The sequence below is a fragment of the Pararge aegeria genome, chromosome 23, assembly GCF_905163445.1.
Source record: "Pararge aegeria chromosome 23, ilParAegt1.1, whole genome shotgun sequence".
Taxonomy (NCBI): Eukaryota; Metazoa; Arthropoda; class Insecta; order Lepidoptera; family Nymphalidae; genus Pararge; species Pararge aegeria.
Window position 1 is genome coordinate 13,165,776 of NC_053202.1, and position 16,203 is coordinate 13,181,978.

The window sequence follows — 16,203 nt, forward strand, 5'->3', positions numbered from 1 at the left end:
GAGGCCTGGAACGCAGCCACCCCGGTGCTGACTGACGTTGAGGAGAGGGCGAGGCGTTTCCGCATCGCATTGACGAGGGTATGTGATGCAGCGATGCCCCGGACCAGGTGCCTCCCAGCCCGGAAGGCGGTTTACTGGTGGTCGCAAGAAATTGCTGCTCTCCGTTGCGACAGTAATCGGGCGCGCCGGGCTTACACCCGTTGCCGCCGAAGAAGGCCACTGGACGCGCCGGAAGAGGATCGCCTATATAAAGAGCTCCAGAGGGCAAAAAGGGCATTCCAGGTGGCCATCGCTAATGCCAAGGACTCCGCCAGCGAGGAGTTCCTGGCAACCCTGAATAGGGATCCATGGGGTCGGCCATACCGCATCGTCAGAGGTAAGATGCGGAGTGCCCCATCCATGAACTCCATGGAGCCGGAGCTCCTTAATCGGGTGGTGTCTGGACTCTTTCCTCAACCACCAGCTTTTACGCCCCCGACTATGACGATTCCATCATTCGGGGAGCGAGAAGAGTCGATAGAAGCCCCTCCATTCACAGAGGATGAATTAGGAGAAGCGTGGAACCACCTGCGGCGGTGCAAGAAGGCACCGGGACCGGATGGAGTCCCGGGAAGAGTCCTGGCGCTGGCCTTGAGGCACCTCGGGAGCCACCTTAGGCAGCTATTTAATGACTGCCTGGAGGCGGGGCGGTTCCCGAGAGTATGGAAACAGGGACGCTTGGTGCTGTTGCGGAAGGAGGGTCGTTCTCCTGATTCTCCTTCGGCATACAGACCAATTGTCCTTATTGATGAGGTGAGCAAGATGCTGGAGAGAGTTCTGGCCTCTCGTATTAACCAGCACCTCGCTCTGCAGGGCCCTGATCTTTCGGAACACCAGTACGGCTTTAGGGTAGGCAAGTCGACGATAGATGCCGTTGGTGCTCTGAAAAGTTTCTGCGAAGGAGCGCAGAAGGAAAGCGACGGGGTATTGGCGGTATCACTAGATATCGCCAATGCCTTTGGCACCCTGCCGTATAGCGTGGTAGAGGAGGCGCTCCAATATCATCGGGTGCCCCTGTACCTGCGCCGAATGATAGGGCACTACCTGGAGGAAAGGGTAGTGGTCTATCAGGGAAAGGACGGGGCGAGGCAGGAGAGGCGTATGGCTTGTGGGGTTCCGCAGGGATCGGTTCTCGGACCCCTGCTGTGGAACCTGGGCTTTGATTGGGCAATTCGTCCGGTTCTGCTGCCCCGGATGGTAATTATTTGTTACGCGGACGACACCATGGTTGCCGTCCGGGGAAGCAGTTATGAGGAGTCGGTGAGGAGGGCTACGGTGGCCACCGAGCTGATGGTCACCCGAATTGGCATGTTGGGGCTCAAAGTTGCCCTTCCAAAGACGGAGGAATTGAGGTTTACTTTAATGAGAAAGCGTTACTACGGTCGATGAAGGGCACCTGGTTTTCGTCGCCAATTATGAGCATTTCGCTGGCATGAGCAAGTTTCGCGGCCATAATTATCGATCCTGGGTGGCTCATGAGAGCTTCATCCACGATGAGGCGCTCGCAGTGCCTCTCGCTTTGCTCTTTGAATCCATTTACCAAGACCGATGCCATGGTGCGGACTTTGAGTGTTGATGCCGCTCCGTACTTTGCCTGCAGCTTCTCCTTCAAATCCTTTTTGGCCTCCGTGGTTGCTGTTAGAACCACGTCACGATTTATCTCGAAGTTCCTCACTATCCAGGTGGTCTTCCCACAGCCAGGAACTCCGTTTACCCAGGTGATTTTGGGTGCTTTCCAGGATTTCAGGGGCTCCTTCTCGTCCTTCGCTATCTTATTGCCTTGTTCGAGGATTCTCTTCTTCAAGAAAGCGGCCAGTGCACTGCCCACCTCTTGCGTCATTGACTCGGCTCTCTTTTTTGATTTTTCGCCAGACATGCTTGCTATTGCCGATTTGAACGTGCTGATGGCTGTTTTAAAGGCACGTGTCGGCGCAGAGGTTGTCTGGGAGGACTCCCCTTGAGTTTTCTCGGCCTCCTGCCACTTTTGTGTCAGCTGTTCCGCGCCGCTTTTCCGCTCCTGAGTAACCATGATGGTGGGTGGAACATTTTCCCAGTCAGGTGTTTCGCTGGGTTTTTTCCTGGGTTTGAGGTAACTAAGGTCCTCTCCCCTGTTTTCGTAGACAACTACCTGGTGCTTTTTCGATGCGTCTATGCAACCAAGGTAGTCCTCTATTGTTCCTTTTGTATAGCCCACCGCCATGGCGTCGACGCTAATTATTCGGGCAGGTGTGTCGCCCGTGCTGCAGAATGATGTTAGTACTGAGCTGGCCCTGGCAAATGGTGGTTCCAGTAGATTCCAGTTGAATATTGCGACAACTTTGTTCTTTGTGCGCAATATTCTACAGGGTTGTTGAGCTACTGTAACTTCTGGCAGGGCTTCATAGATTTTGCGTCGAATTGTATTTTTGGAAGTGCTTCCGTTCGCTAGCGCTGCGAGTCCTGGCGATATCATCACCCTGCTCGAGTCGCTCGCGATGCAGAAGCCTATCCCCAATCTCTCAGAGCTGTTATCCATAAACAGTGCCACACCACGGGTTCTTAACCCCGGATTTCCCCTTTCTGCCATTAGCAAGAGCTGCCTGGTAGGCATATCCTGCACCGGGCAGGGTTGTTGGGGTAACGGGGCCTGGGTGGTCCTGCTCAAGTCTGGGCTTGGCGGCGTCGGGTTGCTGTTTCTCCTGACGGCAATGAGGAAGATCTTCTCCACATACCTCAGGAAGTCTGGTCTTCTCTCTGGATCCGCTACGAGATCGTGGAAGCTTCTAGTTGAGATTTCCCGATCGATTTGATGTTCGAGCTCGTAGCGATGGTTCGAGAATCTTGGGCATTCTACTATAAGGTGTTCGACAGTTTCTGTTTCGTTTGGGTCACATTCGCAGGCTGGGCTATCTTTTAGCCTAAAGGCACCCCTCGTATTCATGTTCTAACCTAACCTAACCTAAATCTAGTTTTGACACCTTTAGACTTTAGATTCAAGATTTAATGTGAATATATGCATTAATAAAAACTCATTACTATTTTAATACTAGTTATGCTGCTGTTGATGCACTGATGAAAGCCAGATAGCTAGATCAGTGTTTAGTTAGTCGTAGTTGCCGGTGGGCTGAGGTCTAAAGGAATCCAAACTAGTTTTAAAAGGTTAGGTTAGGTTAGGTTAGGTTAGGTTAGGTTAGGTTAGGTTAGGTTAGGTTAGGTTAGGTTAGGTTAGGTTAGGTTAGGTTAGATTAGGTTAGGTTAGGTTAGGTTAGGTTAGGTTAGGTTAGGTTGCCCCCAAACTCATCGGGGCTGCAGGGGCGCTGAGTCGGCTCCTCCCTAACTTGGGCGGACCTGGCGTTGGCTGCCGCCGCCTGTACACAGGAGTGGTGCGGTCGATGGCCCTGTATGGAGCACCGATCTGGGCAGACGCTCTTGTCGCCCGTAATAGGACCCTACTGCGAAGGCCGCAACGGGTCATGGCGGCAAGAGTGATCAGAGCGTACCGCACCATTTCGCACGAGGCGGCCTGCGCGTTGGCAGGGACACCCCCGTGGGACCTGGATGCGGAGGTGTTGGCGTGTGTGCACGAGCGAAGGGTGGAGGTCCGCATGCGGGGAGAACACCCTTCGCCGGAGAGGGTCACTGGGTGGCGGCGTTTAGCGCAGGCCGAGCTCTTTCGCCAATGGCGAGAGAGGCTCGAGTCGCCCAGTGCCGGTCTGCGGACTATTGACGGGATTCGCCCCGTGCTTCAGCAGTGGGTGGAGAGAAGACACGGGGTGATGACCTTCCACCTTGCGCAGGTGCTTTCAGGACACGGTTGTTTCGGAAAGTACCTGTGCAAGATTGCCGGTAGGGAACCTACCGAGGAGTGCCACGAGTGCGGCTGCGCTGTGGACACGGCGCAACACACGCTTGCCGATTGCCCGAGCTGGGCGGTGCAGCGGGCCGCACTCGTGGCGGTAGTGGGACAAGACCTCTCCCTGCCGGCTGTGGTCAGGGCCATGGCCGGCAGTGAGTTGTCTTGGGATGCGATAGTCTCGTTCTGCGAAGACGTGATGACGCAGAAGGAGGCTGCGGAGCGGCTGAGAGAGGATGCCGTGGACTCCCAGCCGATCCGCCGCAGGAGAGTCGGGCGCAGGCGGCTTGCACAAGACCGCCGCCTGCCTCCATAAGGAGGACCTCCGGGCGATAGATGCGGGGACATTTACCGCCCGTGGGAGATAGGTCCTCGTGCTGGAAGGCGCACTCTGTGTTCAAAGTGCGCCTTTGGCGAATGAGGGGGCACGAAATGCCCCCGGAGAAGGGTCCGCTTTAGCGGACGCCGCTGGCTGGGTCGCGGTCGTGTGCGAAAGCGTTCCCGTAACCCAGTCACCAGGCGAAGTGTTTGAACACCGTGGGGTTTAGTCGGTAAGAGTCCGACATAACCATTGCACCTCCCCGGGTGTGTTGGTATCCATGAGGATTCCCCACGTAAAAAAAAAAAAAAAAAAGGTTAGGTTAGGTTAGGTTAGGTTAGGTTAGGTTAGGTTAGGTTAGGTTAGGTTAGGTTAGGTTAGGTTAGGTTAGGTTAGTTCGGGCCTCACCTGGAGCATAATTTTTAGACGGCCGAGTGGAGCAGTGGGCAGAGACCCAGCTTACTGACTCGAAGGTCGTGGGATCGATTCCCACAACTGGAAAATGTTTGTGTGATGAACATTAATATTTTGAGGTTAGGTTGATATATCGCGGCATCTGAGTTCGAATCCTGACGCTTTGTATGAACTTTTTTTTGGAGGTTGAAAGTTGGTTTCGTTGGTTTTTCAAAGGCCCTTTTCAGGGCCAGTGGTAGTGGCAGCGGTTGTTGTTGTTATTTGTTGTTGTCAGTGGTTGTTGTTATCGTTATTGTTATTGTTATTGTAGTTTTAAGTCTATTTTAGGTTGGATTGCGGTTGTTTTTTGTGGGTGGTTGCCTTTGTTTGTTATTGTTATTGTTATTGTAGTTTAAACAGGGATAGGGGGATTGTCAAAGGGCCCTTTTAAGGGCCACAGGTTGTTATTTCTTATCTTGTTCTGTTGACTGTTGGCTGTTGTTATTGTTTTTCTCACTTGTTGTTGTTAATTGTTAAGTTTGGCTGTCCCTGACTGTTGGCCTGCTGGCTTTACAGACAGGTGGACCGTCGGAGATGGCGGATGAATTGTCATCGGGGAGGGATGGCGCTCCAGGGCCGCAGACGCGTTCACGCCGGAGCAACAGGGCGGTTGCAGTAAGGGGCGGAGCTTCGGCCCGTACCCCTGTTGTTGCGAGGTACTCGCGCCGGGATGATTCCGTTTCGCCGAGCTCCCGGAACTCGTCGATGTCGCGGTGCTCGACGCCGGTATCAAGGGGGAACTTTGTTCTTTGTGCGCAATATTCTACAGGGTTGTTGAGCTACTGTAACTTCTGGCAGGGCTTCATAGATTTTGCGTCGAATTGTATTTTTGGAAGTGCTTCCGTTCGCTAGCGCTGCGAGTCCTGGCGATATCATCACCCTGCTCGAGTCGCTCGCGATGCAGAAGCCTATCCCCAATCTCTCAGAGCTGTTATCCATAAACAGTGCCACACCACGGGTTCTTAACCCCGGATTTCCCCTTTCTGCCATTAGCAAGAGCTGCCTGGTAGGCATATCCTGCACCGGGCAGGGTTGTTGGGGTAACGGGGCCTGGGTGGTCCTGCTCAAGTCTGGGCTTGGCGGCGTCGGGTTGCTGTTTCTCCTGACGGCAATGAGGAAGATCTTCTCCACATACCTCAGGAAGTCTGGTCTGGCGGATGCCCTCTATGGAAAACGCACCATAGAGGCCATTCGCCCGGTACTGGGTCTGTGGTCCCGTCGCAAGCATGGGGTGCTATCATACCGACTGGTGCAGGTATTAACCAGCCATGGCTGCTTTGGCCATTATCTGTACCGAGTCGCGAGAAGGGAACCAACTCCGACGTGTCATGAGTGTGGCGCTGTGGATGACACGGCTCAGCACACCCTAGAAGAATGCAGTAAATGGGACACACAGCGCCGCACTCTGGTGGCGGCAATCGGCGGGGACCTCTCGCTGCCCAGCGTTGTGCTTGCCATGCTGAGCAGCGAAGCGTCTTGGGACGCTGTGGCCGATTTCTGCGAAGAGGTCATCTTGCAGAAGGAGGCTGCGGAGCGGGTGCGCGAAGAAGATCCAGACGCACATCCGCTTCGGCGTAGACGGGGGGGAAGAAGACGGCGGCAATTTGCCGCTCGCCAGCTTCCCTTGGGAGGCGGCGGGTAGCTATTGGGCTAGCTACCCGCCACTATACTAGTCTCCTCACTGTCTAAGGGGGGGATCACGCTGTCCCGATCCCCTCCTTTTTAGCGCGGGAGCCCCGGCATTCGGCTGGGGCAGTTGGCAGACGCCTGGGAAGTATACAACGGGTTCCCCGGGCGTCTAGCAAAGCCAACGAGAGGGACATGCCGTGGTGGTTTTTAGTTCGGGTATACCCCAGAGGGGGGAGTCCCACATAACCTCCGTCCCGCCCAAGGGACGGGGGTAGTCATAAAGCTTTTCCACCCAAAACTAGCACGAGGCGGGGTGGGGCGCTTCTGTGCGCTGCCACTGAGGGTGGGGCGCTTCTGTGCGCTGCCACTGAGGGTGGGGCCTTACAGGCCGCGAGGAAGGACAACCTCGGTAAAAAAATCACCGGTGTGGGTGGGAACGCCCAGCGCGGTGGGCTCTCCGGTCTTCATGGCCGGTGAGCGCTGGCTTCGGCCACCGTCGGGCAACCCGTAATCCGCACTGAGCGGAACCGGGGGTCCCGCGCACTGAGCGTGGGGCTGCGAGGAAGACAACCTCTATAAAAAATTACCCCAATCCTAAGGTTTGATGCCCGCCGATGGGATGCATGGTTGCTGGGAGTGCAGCCACTAGGGTGTCTGGGAAGGGTCCCCATTAGGCCTAAAAAACAAAATGGAAGTACGAACTGGAAATAAATCTACCCGGGAGGGTCCCCGCGAGGGGGAATCCCTTGGTGCGTCGCTAGTCGCGCATCGGCCCCATGTATACGGGGGGGCCACCATTCGTAAGGAAGAGGAGAAGATTGTGGGGGGTTTAGGGATAGATGGAAACGTGCAAGGGGGGAAAGAATTGGTAGTGGCCTTAGAGAGGTGCGAAGTTTTAGCACAGAGGCACGAGAGAGAAATGCGTAAGGAGGAAGAGTTAGAATTGGGGGGGAAATTTTGGATGGATGTAGGAGAAGGGGGGAGGAAGAGGAGCGGAACTGAAGAGGCGGCGTCGGAATCCGACTGCAGCCTTATAACCGTCGAGAGCAGGCCCAGATCGGGCTCAGGCTCGTCGGTAGCGTTTTCAGTGTCCGATATGACAGGAGTGAAGCGCCCACGCCTCAGTGAAGGCGATGATATGTCGACTGACGAGGAAAGGCCGGGGACACCAGTCCCTGTAAGAGGTAGAGGGCGTCCACCTACCCATGGGCGTTATGTCGGCATTGGCAAGGCCAGGGAGGCCCTTAATATGGAAAAAAGAGCCGAGGCGAAAGCCCAGGCCAAACAAAAGGCGGAGGATGACCTCCTCAAGGAGGCCGCCGTCGCCCGTTTTCGGCGGGAGGCGCGCAAAGAAGTGTCATCTCCATTCGGGCAACGTGTGGATGAAAAGACCGCAGCCCGACTGCAGGACCAGGTCTGGGAAGACTTGGACCTTATTAGAAAGGTGGCCACTAAGTCTGCCCACTTGAAGGGCACCTTCGTGCGTGACCTGAAAGACGCTGCGGCTTCCATCAAGGAGACTGTAGAAGCCCTCGGGTCGCGCACCGTTTCGGATGAGACGCGGCGACTGCAGGCGGACAACACACGCCTGCAAGCCGAGATGGCTAGCCTCCGCAGAGAGCTGGCCCAATTACGGACAGAGATGGAGGGTATGCGGAAGCAGGGTTCCGCTCACTCTTCCCCGGACAAGACAGAGGAGGCGCCCCCTGCAATGCGTCCTCCTCAACAAGGCAAAACTGGCCGCCCTGGGGTTACCCCAGCTGCGCCTTCATTGGAGGAGATTTGTCGTACGGTGATGGTCCAGGTCGGAGGAATGTTGAATGCCCGCCTGGAGTCACTAGAGGACAGACTCCTCCCAGAGAGGAACCTCCGGCCGCCTTTGGCGACCGACAAAAGGCGAGACGGGCGCACATATGCTGCCGCGGCATCGGGATCTCCAGGCACCGCAAAACCGCCTACTGAAAGCGCGCCTAAGGGGCCCGCCCGATCTGAACACAGCAGGCTCGCAGGGCAGGCGCCCTCGGCACCACCTCATCGCCCAGCTGGGTCCTCGTGGAGTCAGCCACGGGCACGGATGACGACAGACCCTTCTACTTCCTCTTCTACTCCACCTTCCGCGGAGAAGAAGAAAAAGAAGAAGAAGAAAAAGAACGGGAATCAGGAGGCTGGCCCACACCAGGGGAAGAGCCAGTCGTCGGAATGGACGAAAGTAGGTCCCAAGAAGCGACCTGATGCGAAAAGTCGCGCCAGCAAACTCCGCACACCTCGGTCATCAGCAGTCATCTTAACGCTGCAACCGGGGGCGGAAGAAAGGGGCGCGACTTATGCAAAAGTTATTGCCGCTGCGAAGGCGAGAATAAATGCAGCAGACATTGGCGCACAAGGAGTCCGACTCCGAAAGGCAGCTACAGGAGGCCGCCTGTTCGAATTCCCCGGGGCCTCCAGTGCTGAGAAGGCGGACTCCTTGGCTAGAAAGCTCAGAGAGGTCTTGAGTGACGAGGTCGTTCGGGTCTCTAGACCTACGAAGTCTGTTGACCTGCGGATCACAGGCCTGGACGACTCCGTCACCAGCGCCGAGGTTATCGCAGCGGTGGCAACGGTAGGAGGATGTCCCGTCGAGCAAGTGCGTTCTGGCGAAGTTGTCAGTGGCTACGACGGGCTAGGGGCAGTGTTAGTGCACTGTCCCGTTGCAGCTGCCAAGAAGGTAGTAGCAGGAGGAAGGCTCCTCGTGGGATGGGTGTCGGCCCAAGTAAAGTTGCTGGACGCCCGGCCCCTGATGTGCTATCGGTGCCTGGCACCGGGGCACATGGGTGCCCAGTGCAAGGCAGGGGTCGACCGCAGTGGTTTGTGCTATCGCTGCGGCCGACCGGGTCATAAGGCCCGTGAATGCTCCGCTACACCACATTGCGTGGTCTGTGCAGCGGATGGCAGAACGGCGAAGCATCGCGTGGGCAGCAAGTCCTGCGTATCCCCATCTGCGGGCAAGAAGAAGAGAGGGAAGGCAGGCCAGGCTACTGAGCAGTCTTCTTGCTCACCTCAGCAAGCGGAAACGCAGCAGGGGACTGAGGAGGTTCCAATGGCCGAAGACTAATAATGGACCTGAACCTCCTCCAGGCGAATATCAACCACTGCGCCAGAGCTCAGGACCTCCTCTTCCAGAGCATGGCGGAGTGGTTGATTCACGTAGCCGTGGTAGCTGAGCCCTATCGCGTCCCTTCTGGGGATAATTGGGTGGGAGATACGGAAGGAGTGGTTGCCATAACGTCCCGGTCCATAGTGGGCTCTCCAGCCTTCGATAACGTAGTGCGAGGTCGGGTATACGTCTCGGCTTTCGTTGACGACGTTATGGTAGTCGGAGTGTACTTCTCGCCTAATAAAAGTCTCGCTGACTTCGAACAGTTTCTTGCTGAAGTCGGCGTCCTGATAAGCAGAAGACGCTCCGGCCGCGTTCTTGTCGCTGGGGACCTCAATGCAAAATCTGTGGCATGGGGGTGTCCAGCGACGGATCCGCGTGGACGAGAGCTGGAGGAATGGGCGATGGCGACTGGCCTCACGGTCTTAAACCGAGGATCGGTAAACACATGCGTGCGGCAACAGGGCGGCTCCATTGTGGACGTCACTTTCGCAGATGCTGCCCTGGCGCGCCGTGTTCGGGGCTGGAAGGTGCTGGAGAACGTGGAGACGTTGTCGGACCACAGATACTTGAGGTTCGACATCTCCGCAAGTTCGGTTCTCCCGAGCGGTCCAACCCCCTTGCGAGAGGACGGTCCTCGTTGGTCGCTGTCGCGCATTGACCGGGACTTTTTGGTCGAGGTCGAGGTCCTTAACCGGCCGGACTGCGAGGAAGAAAACCTCTATAAAAATCACCCCGAATCCCAAGCGGCGGCGCACCGCGAGGGGATGCATGGCTGATGGGTAGTTCAGTCTCTAGTGCGACCCCCGTCAGGGTACCGGCCGACACCCTTTGGCGAGTTACGCTTTGGCTTATCTGGGTGCAGGGGGCACCACCCGGATGGACTGAATATTTCCCCCATACTCGTGGGATCAAATATGGAAATAAATAAAATTAGAAAGAATAGTAATATTAGAGGGCTAGAAGGCCCGCAAGGAGAGGAAGAGAGAGGAAGGAAGAGAGAAGGACAGGCTTACCGGCTGAAGATTGTTCTGCCTAAGCCAACGGAGGAGGAAAAGGTTAATGAGCTTCTAATGGACACTGATTCAGACGATAGTGACAGAGTTTTGGAGGCCTTAGTGGAGCCTTGGAAGGTAGCCGGAGCCGTATCAAAGCGGCCCCATGATCAGGTGGACTCACGGGAAGAGGAAGAAGGAGAGCCCTCGTTGAAGGCTGTCGCAGTGGAGCCTGAGACTGAGTCTGCAGTAACAACAAAGGCAAAGATTAAAGTGGGAAGGGCTCGGGCTGAAAGAGTAGATGAAGGTGTGCGAGAACGGAGTCCTATCAATAGGGCTAAAGTGACCATGAATGCCGATGGCGAATATGGCCCAACAAAAGACGAGCTCATCGACAGGGCCAGGAGTGCGGTCTCCTCGATAACGTGCGAGACTCAGAAGTCCAACAACCTCAAGGGCGGCGTGAAGGGTGAAATAAACCGGGCTACCAAAGAAATCCGCGCAGCCATGGACGCCCTACAGGCAATGACGATTGACGAGGAAGCCCAAAGGCTCCGGGCAGACAACAGGAGGATGCGACAGGAGATGGCCGCCTTAAGAGCGGAGGTCAAGGCCCTCCGGTTCGCGTTCTCTGCAAGGGAAAAATCCCCTGCACCAGTGGGTCAGCCCGATCTGGGCATGGATCCCCAGAGCTCCCCGGCACTCGGCGAGATGCTTGAGACCTTAAAGAGGGATCTCTTTATATCCATCGGGGGGATGGTAAATGACCGCCTCGAGCAGCTGGAAAAGCGACTCCCACAGGAGCCCATTTTGAGGCCGCCACTCGCGGCTGATAAAAAGAAAGGAGCAGTTACCCGCCGCTCTCCCGATGAGCCATCAGCGGGCCCTTCGCCTGCGCGTCCAGCAAAGACTCGCTCGGCGGCAGGAACTAAGACCACTAAGCCTACCGCTGCGCCGCAGACAGAGTGCAGCGTCTCCACACGTAGTGCAGAGCCACGTGAGGCTGAAGCCACTGAGACCACGCTCCAGCCCCACCAACCCCACCCGCCTGGTCAAAGGTAATTGGGAGGAAGGCTAAAGCCAAGACGGCTAAGTCCACTAAGCCCAAGGCTCCTAACTCAGCCTGCGCACCTGCTAAGGCTACGCCGGCTAAACGCAAGGGTAAACTGAGCCCTCCAAAGTCCTCAGCGGTCGTTATCACCCTGAGGCCAGAAGTCGTCGCAACCCAAACTTACGCGACGGTCATGAAGACAGCCACCGCGGGCCTGGCCTTGAAGGAGGTCGGAGTGGATCATGTACGGGTGCGCAAATCAGCCACCGGGGCCAGAGTTATTGAGGTTCCGGGGGCCGACAGCGCCAAGGCTGCAGATGAGCTGGCGGGCAAACTGCAAGGCCTGGTCGGCGAATGGGTGACGGTTACACGGCCCATGAAAACCGCAGAACTGAGGATCGCTGGTATTGACGAGTCCGTCACACCTGAAGAAGTGCAGAGGGTGGTGGCGCAAATGGGAAGTGTTCCACTGGAGCAGGTTAGAGCTGGTGCTATTCGGGCGGGACCCAGCGGGACTGGATCGATATTGGTCCGATGCCCTGTGACTACAGCGAAGCTACTCGTAGCAGAGGGAAGGATAGTCGTTGGGTGGTCGTCAGCCCGTGTTACCCTTTTGGAACCTATCCCGATGCGCTGCTTTAAGTGCATGGGGGTGGGTCACACAAGGGCTCTCTGCCCATCACCTGCCGACCGGAGCACTTTGTGCTTCAGATGTGGCAGGGAAGGGCACAAGGCGGCCTCGTGCTCGGATGAGCCTAAATGTGCAATCTGCACGCAAATGGGCAGGAAAGCTGGTCATGTTATGGGAGGGCTTAAGTGTTTCCCGCCTCCAACGAAGGGTAAGGAGGCTCCTTTGACTCGGGCCCCAGGCTCTTCAAGAGGTCGACAAGAACCGCCACAGGAGGACATCGAAATGGCGACTAATGACCATACGCCATAGCGAATTTCTGCAGGCCAATCTGAACCACTGCGCCCGTGCCCAGGACCTCCTGATACAACACATGGCGGAGTGGCAGATTCAAGTGGCGACAGCCGCCGAGCCCTACTTCATCCCTACTCAATCAAATTGGGCTGGTGACGTCGAGGGATCGGTGGCTGTTGTGGTGCCGGCACATGGAATTCCACTGGTTCCACAACGCAGCGGACCAGGGTTTGTAGCGGTCGTGTGGGGGGAGGTGACACTAATTGGAGTATACTTCTCCCCAAACAAACCCCTGTCTGCCTTCGAGGCTTATCTTAGAAGTCTGGAGCCAGTGGTGAGAGGTGCGGCCCCGACCCAGGTAATCCTGATGGGGGACCTAAATGCGAAGTCTGCGGCGTGGGGATCCCCCATAACAGATCTGAGGGGAGTTGAGTTGGAGAACTGGGCTGCCATGGTCGGCCTGGTCCTTCTCAACCAAGGACGCGCAAACACCTGTGTGCGACGGCAGGGGGGGTCAATAGTGGATGTCTCATTCGCTACCCCTGCCATCGCCTCACGTGCCCAGGATTGGCGCGTCCTCGAGGAAGTGGAGACTCTGTCAGACCATCGGTACATCCGGTGGAGAGTCTCCGCATCCTGCTCGTTGCCTCAAAGTCAGACCGGAGGAGGGAGAGTAGTGTTTCCGAGATGGTCCCTAGCCCGCCTCGACCGTGAAATGGTGGAGGAAGGAGCCATTGTTGAGGCCTGGAACGCAGCCACCCCGGTGCTGACTGATGTTGAGGAGAGGGCGAGGCGTTTCCGCATCGCATTGAAGAGGGTATGTGATGCAGCGATGCCCCGGACCAGGTGCCTCCCAGCCCGGAAGGCGGTTTACTGGTGGTCGCAAGAAATTGCTGCTCTCCGTTGCGACAGTAATCGGGCGCGCCGGGCTTACACCCGCTGCCGCCGAAGAAGGCCACTGGACGCGCCGGAAGAGGATCGCCTATATAAAGAGCTCCAGAGGGCAAAAAGGGCATTCCAGGTGGCCATCGCTAATGCCAAGGACTCCGCCAGCGAGGAGTTCCTGGCAACCCTGAATAGGGATCCATGGGGTCGGCCATACCGCATCGTCAGAGGTAAGATGCGGAGTGCCCCACCCATGAACTCCATGGAGCCGGAGCTCCTTAATCGGGTGGTGTCTGGACTCTTTCCTCAACCACCAGCTTTTACGCCCCCGACTATGACGATTCCATCATTCGGGGAGCGAGAAGAGTCGATGGAAGCCCCTCCGGTCACAGAGGATGAATTAGGAGAAGCGTGGAACCACCTGCGGCGGTGCAAGAAGGCACCGGGACCGGATGGAGTCCCGGGAAGAGTCCTGGCGCTGGCCTTGAGGCACCTCGGGAGCCACGGGAGATAAAAGCAAATAGGTTAGGTTAGATAACATCCAATCCTTATATTTTTTAATATCGCCAGATCAAACTTTTTTGTTTTTACTTACGTATTTACATTGACAGGTAACCGCAGTAATCAACGATTACCAATATAATATAGCTCCAGTCAAACCATTTGGCTTTACGTATGCACGTGCCCTGTGGGATCTAAACCGGATCTGCATGGTGGATTATACAATTTCTGTCATCGTTATACACCACACAGATTTTAGTACAGAGTTTATTATATATTAGCACACCCACGGAGATAGGAAATTTGGGGTCTGAGCCCCCAGTGGCTTGAACAGAACATTAAAGTGTCGGTCCCCGTTATTACTAACTTGTGATATTAAAAGTAGTTCTACTATAAGAGGGAGGAGGCGTGTACCCAGCAATGGGACATTCAAGCTATGGATGAAGATGATGGTGAATCACGTAGCAACGTCGCAAGTTTACCTCACTAACAGGATTCTACAAGGTATGTGTAGGAGCTTGTTCGTCGAGCAAGTATCTACGTCACCACGTACCACGAGCCAACTTTACAAAATATACGTCATTCAAGCATCTAAAGTAACAGGTAACCCCAGTAATCGTTATTACCAATATTACCCGTCTCACGTGGTCAACGTGAGCGATATGTCTCTAAGCGCAGACTTGATCGCATCGTAGGACGCGAAGGAGATGCCCACCGCGATGGGGCCCTTTACCCAATTCATGCTGAGCCCTTTGAAGAAACCCCGCCAACCCTCCGATCTGTGAGATGAAAATCTAATTTGTAAGATGTGATTACTTCCAAAAGTATATCGCCCAAGTATAGAACTTTTGGTATAACTAATGAAAGTTTTTAAATAGAATTTAAAATAATGGTTTGAAGCCAATAATTTGGTTTTAAATAGAAAGAAAAACTAAATGCATATAATTCCCATTACTTCATGTACACGTGTAAACCACTGTACTACTTAATAATGAGAAGTTGAACCTGGTGGATGAGACAGTTTTTCTAGAAATATCGTTAGATGCTAAATTTCAATGGGCTAAAATTCATGTACATAATTTATAGAACATCCTTTAGTTCTGCCGCCTAAGCAGTAAAGAGGTCACGCCATATGACAGACATAGAAACTGTTGGAATTGTCTTATGGGGTACTGCCTGGGTAAGAAGATAGGGGTAGAAATGCAGGTAATCAAAGTTGTCGTTACCTGTAAACGGTGCGCAGCGTGGCCGCGATGGTGGGGTAGGGGTAGGTGCGGTCGGCGCGGCGCCGCGCGGTTTGCATGCGGCGCCGCACGATGTCCAGCGGGTACGACGCGGTCTGCGCGAGCGCGCCCGCCGCGCCGCCGAACGCCATGTTAGTGAGGCCTCGCGGGCTCGAGCCCGTGTACTCTGCGGAACAGATTTAGCTCGATTCATTCATTTAATTCATCCATTACAACTCAAGCCATCGACCGCATATTGCTAACTTCCCATTGACATTGCTATTCCAAGTAAACGGTAAAATGGTTTTATACACACGGGTTTTTCACGCCATTGGTTGCCTTGAAGAGATCGAGGCCACTGGCTTTTTAACCGACTTCAAGAAGGAAGAGTTTCTTAATTCGTCGGAATCTTTTTTTTTTAATGTATTACCCGATTACTCGAAGACGCCTGAACCGATTTGCTGTTATTAAAAAATCAACAATAATGTAACCCAAAGTAGCAAATTTTTTTTTGTATTTAAGTTCCTGGGCGTATGTTGAAGTCAGTTTTTTTTTTAATTTAAAATAATGTATTTATTACGTATTATGTTATTTTGTTCTATACTTTGGTCTGTTGTATAATAAATGTGTATTCATTCATTAAGGTGCTTAATGTGTATATAAAACTTTAGAGATTATAGGTAATAAAATGGTAATACAAATTTTCCGCTCTCATAGTTCGCTCTTTCGTTCAATCGTTCTTTCGTTTACATATCATTCAACATGAACAGCTATTTGAAACGGAGCTCATCCGCGGAAGTATCACCACCATGTTTTATTCTGTCGCTGAGCAGCATTGTTGTAATGCAGCGTTCCGATCTAAAGCGCGTGATTACAGTCACACGAGCCCAAACACCTACCCACCAAATTGCTGCTGCTGTTTTAGTTACTTTCACAGCATTAGGTCAATACTATGGGATACTGCTGCTAAGGTAAGCAGTGGTTACCTGTACAAGGTGTTACATGCAATTCTACCCTTTGTAGCTATACCTATCCGCAACGGTATACGTCTCAAATTGAAGGACACGGGGCGACACGTCCCATTCATTTGTTCATTCACTCACATTCGGGCGTCGTGAGTTAAACACGTGTAGCAATGTCCCGCGACTCACCCAGGTACCAGTGCTTCAGCGAGTCGTAGGTGAAGAAAGACACCCCCGCGTAGGGGATCACCCCCAGCAC

At 54.5% G+C, this 16,203-nt stretch overlaps 1 protein-coding gene across 1 annotated transcript; it reads left to right on the forward strand.

The window, feature by feature from the left end:
* Window positions 1–591: 591 nt before the first annotated feature.
* On the forward strand, window positions 592–6,285 carry LOC120634122 (the record flags this gene model as incomplete). Its single annotated transcript, XM_039904513.1, has 4 exons — window positions 592–1,391; window positions 1,481–1,976; window positions 3,303–4,067; window positions 6,151–6,285. Coding segments are annotated over 4 exons (2,196 nt in total), but the record flags the coding sequence as incomplete, so codon positions are not given.
* Between the last annotated feature and the right edge of the window lie 9,918 nt (window positions 6,286–16,203).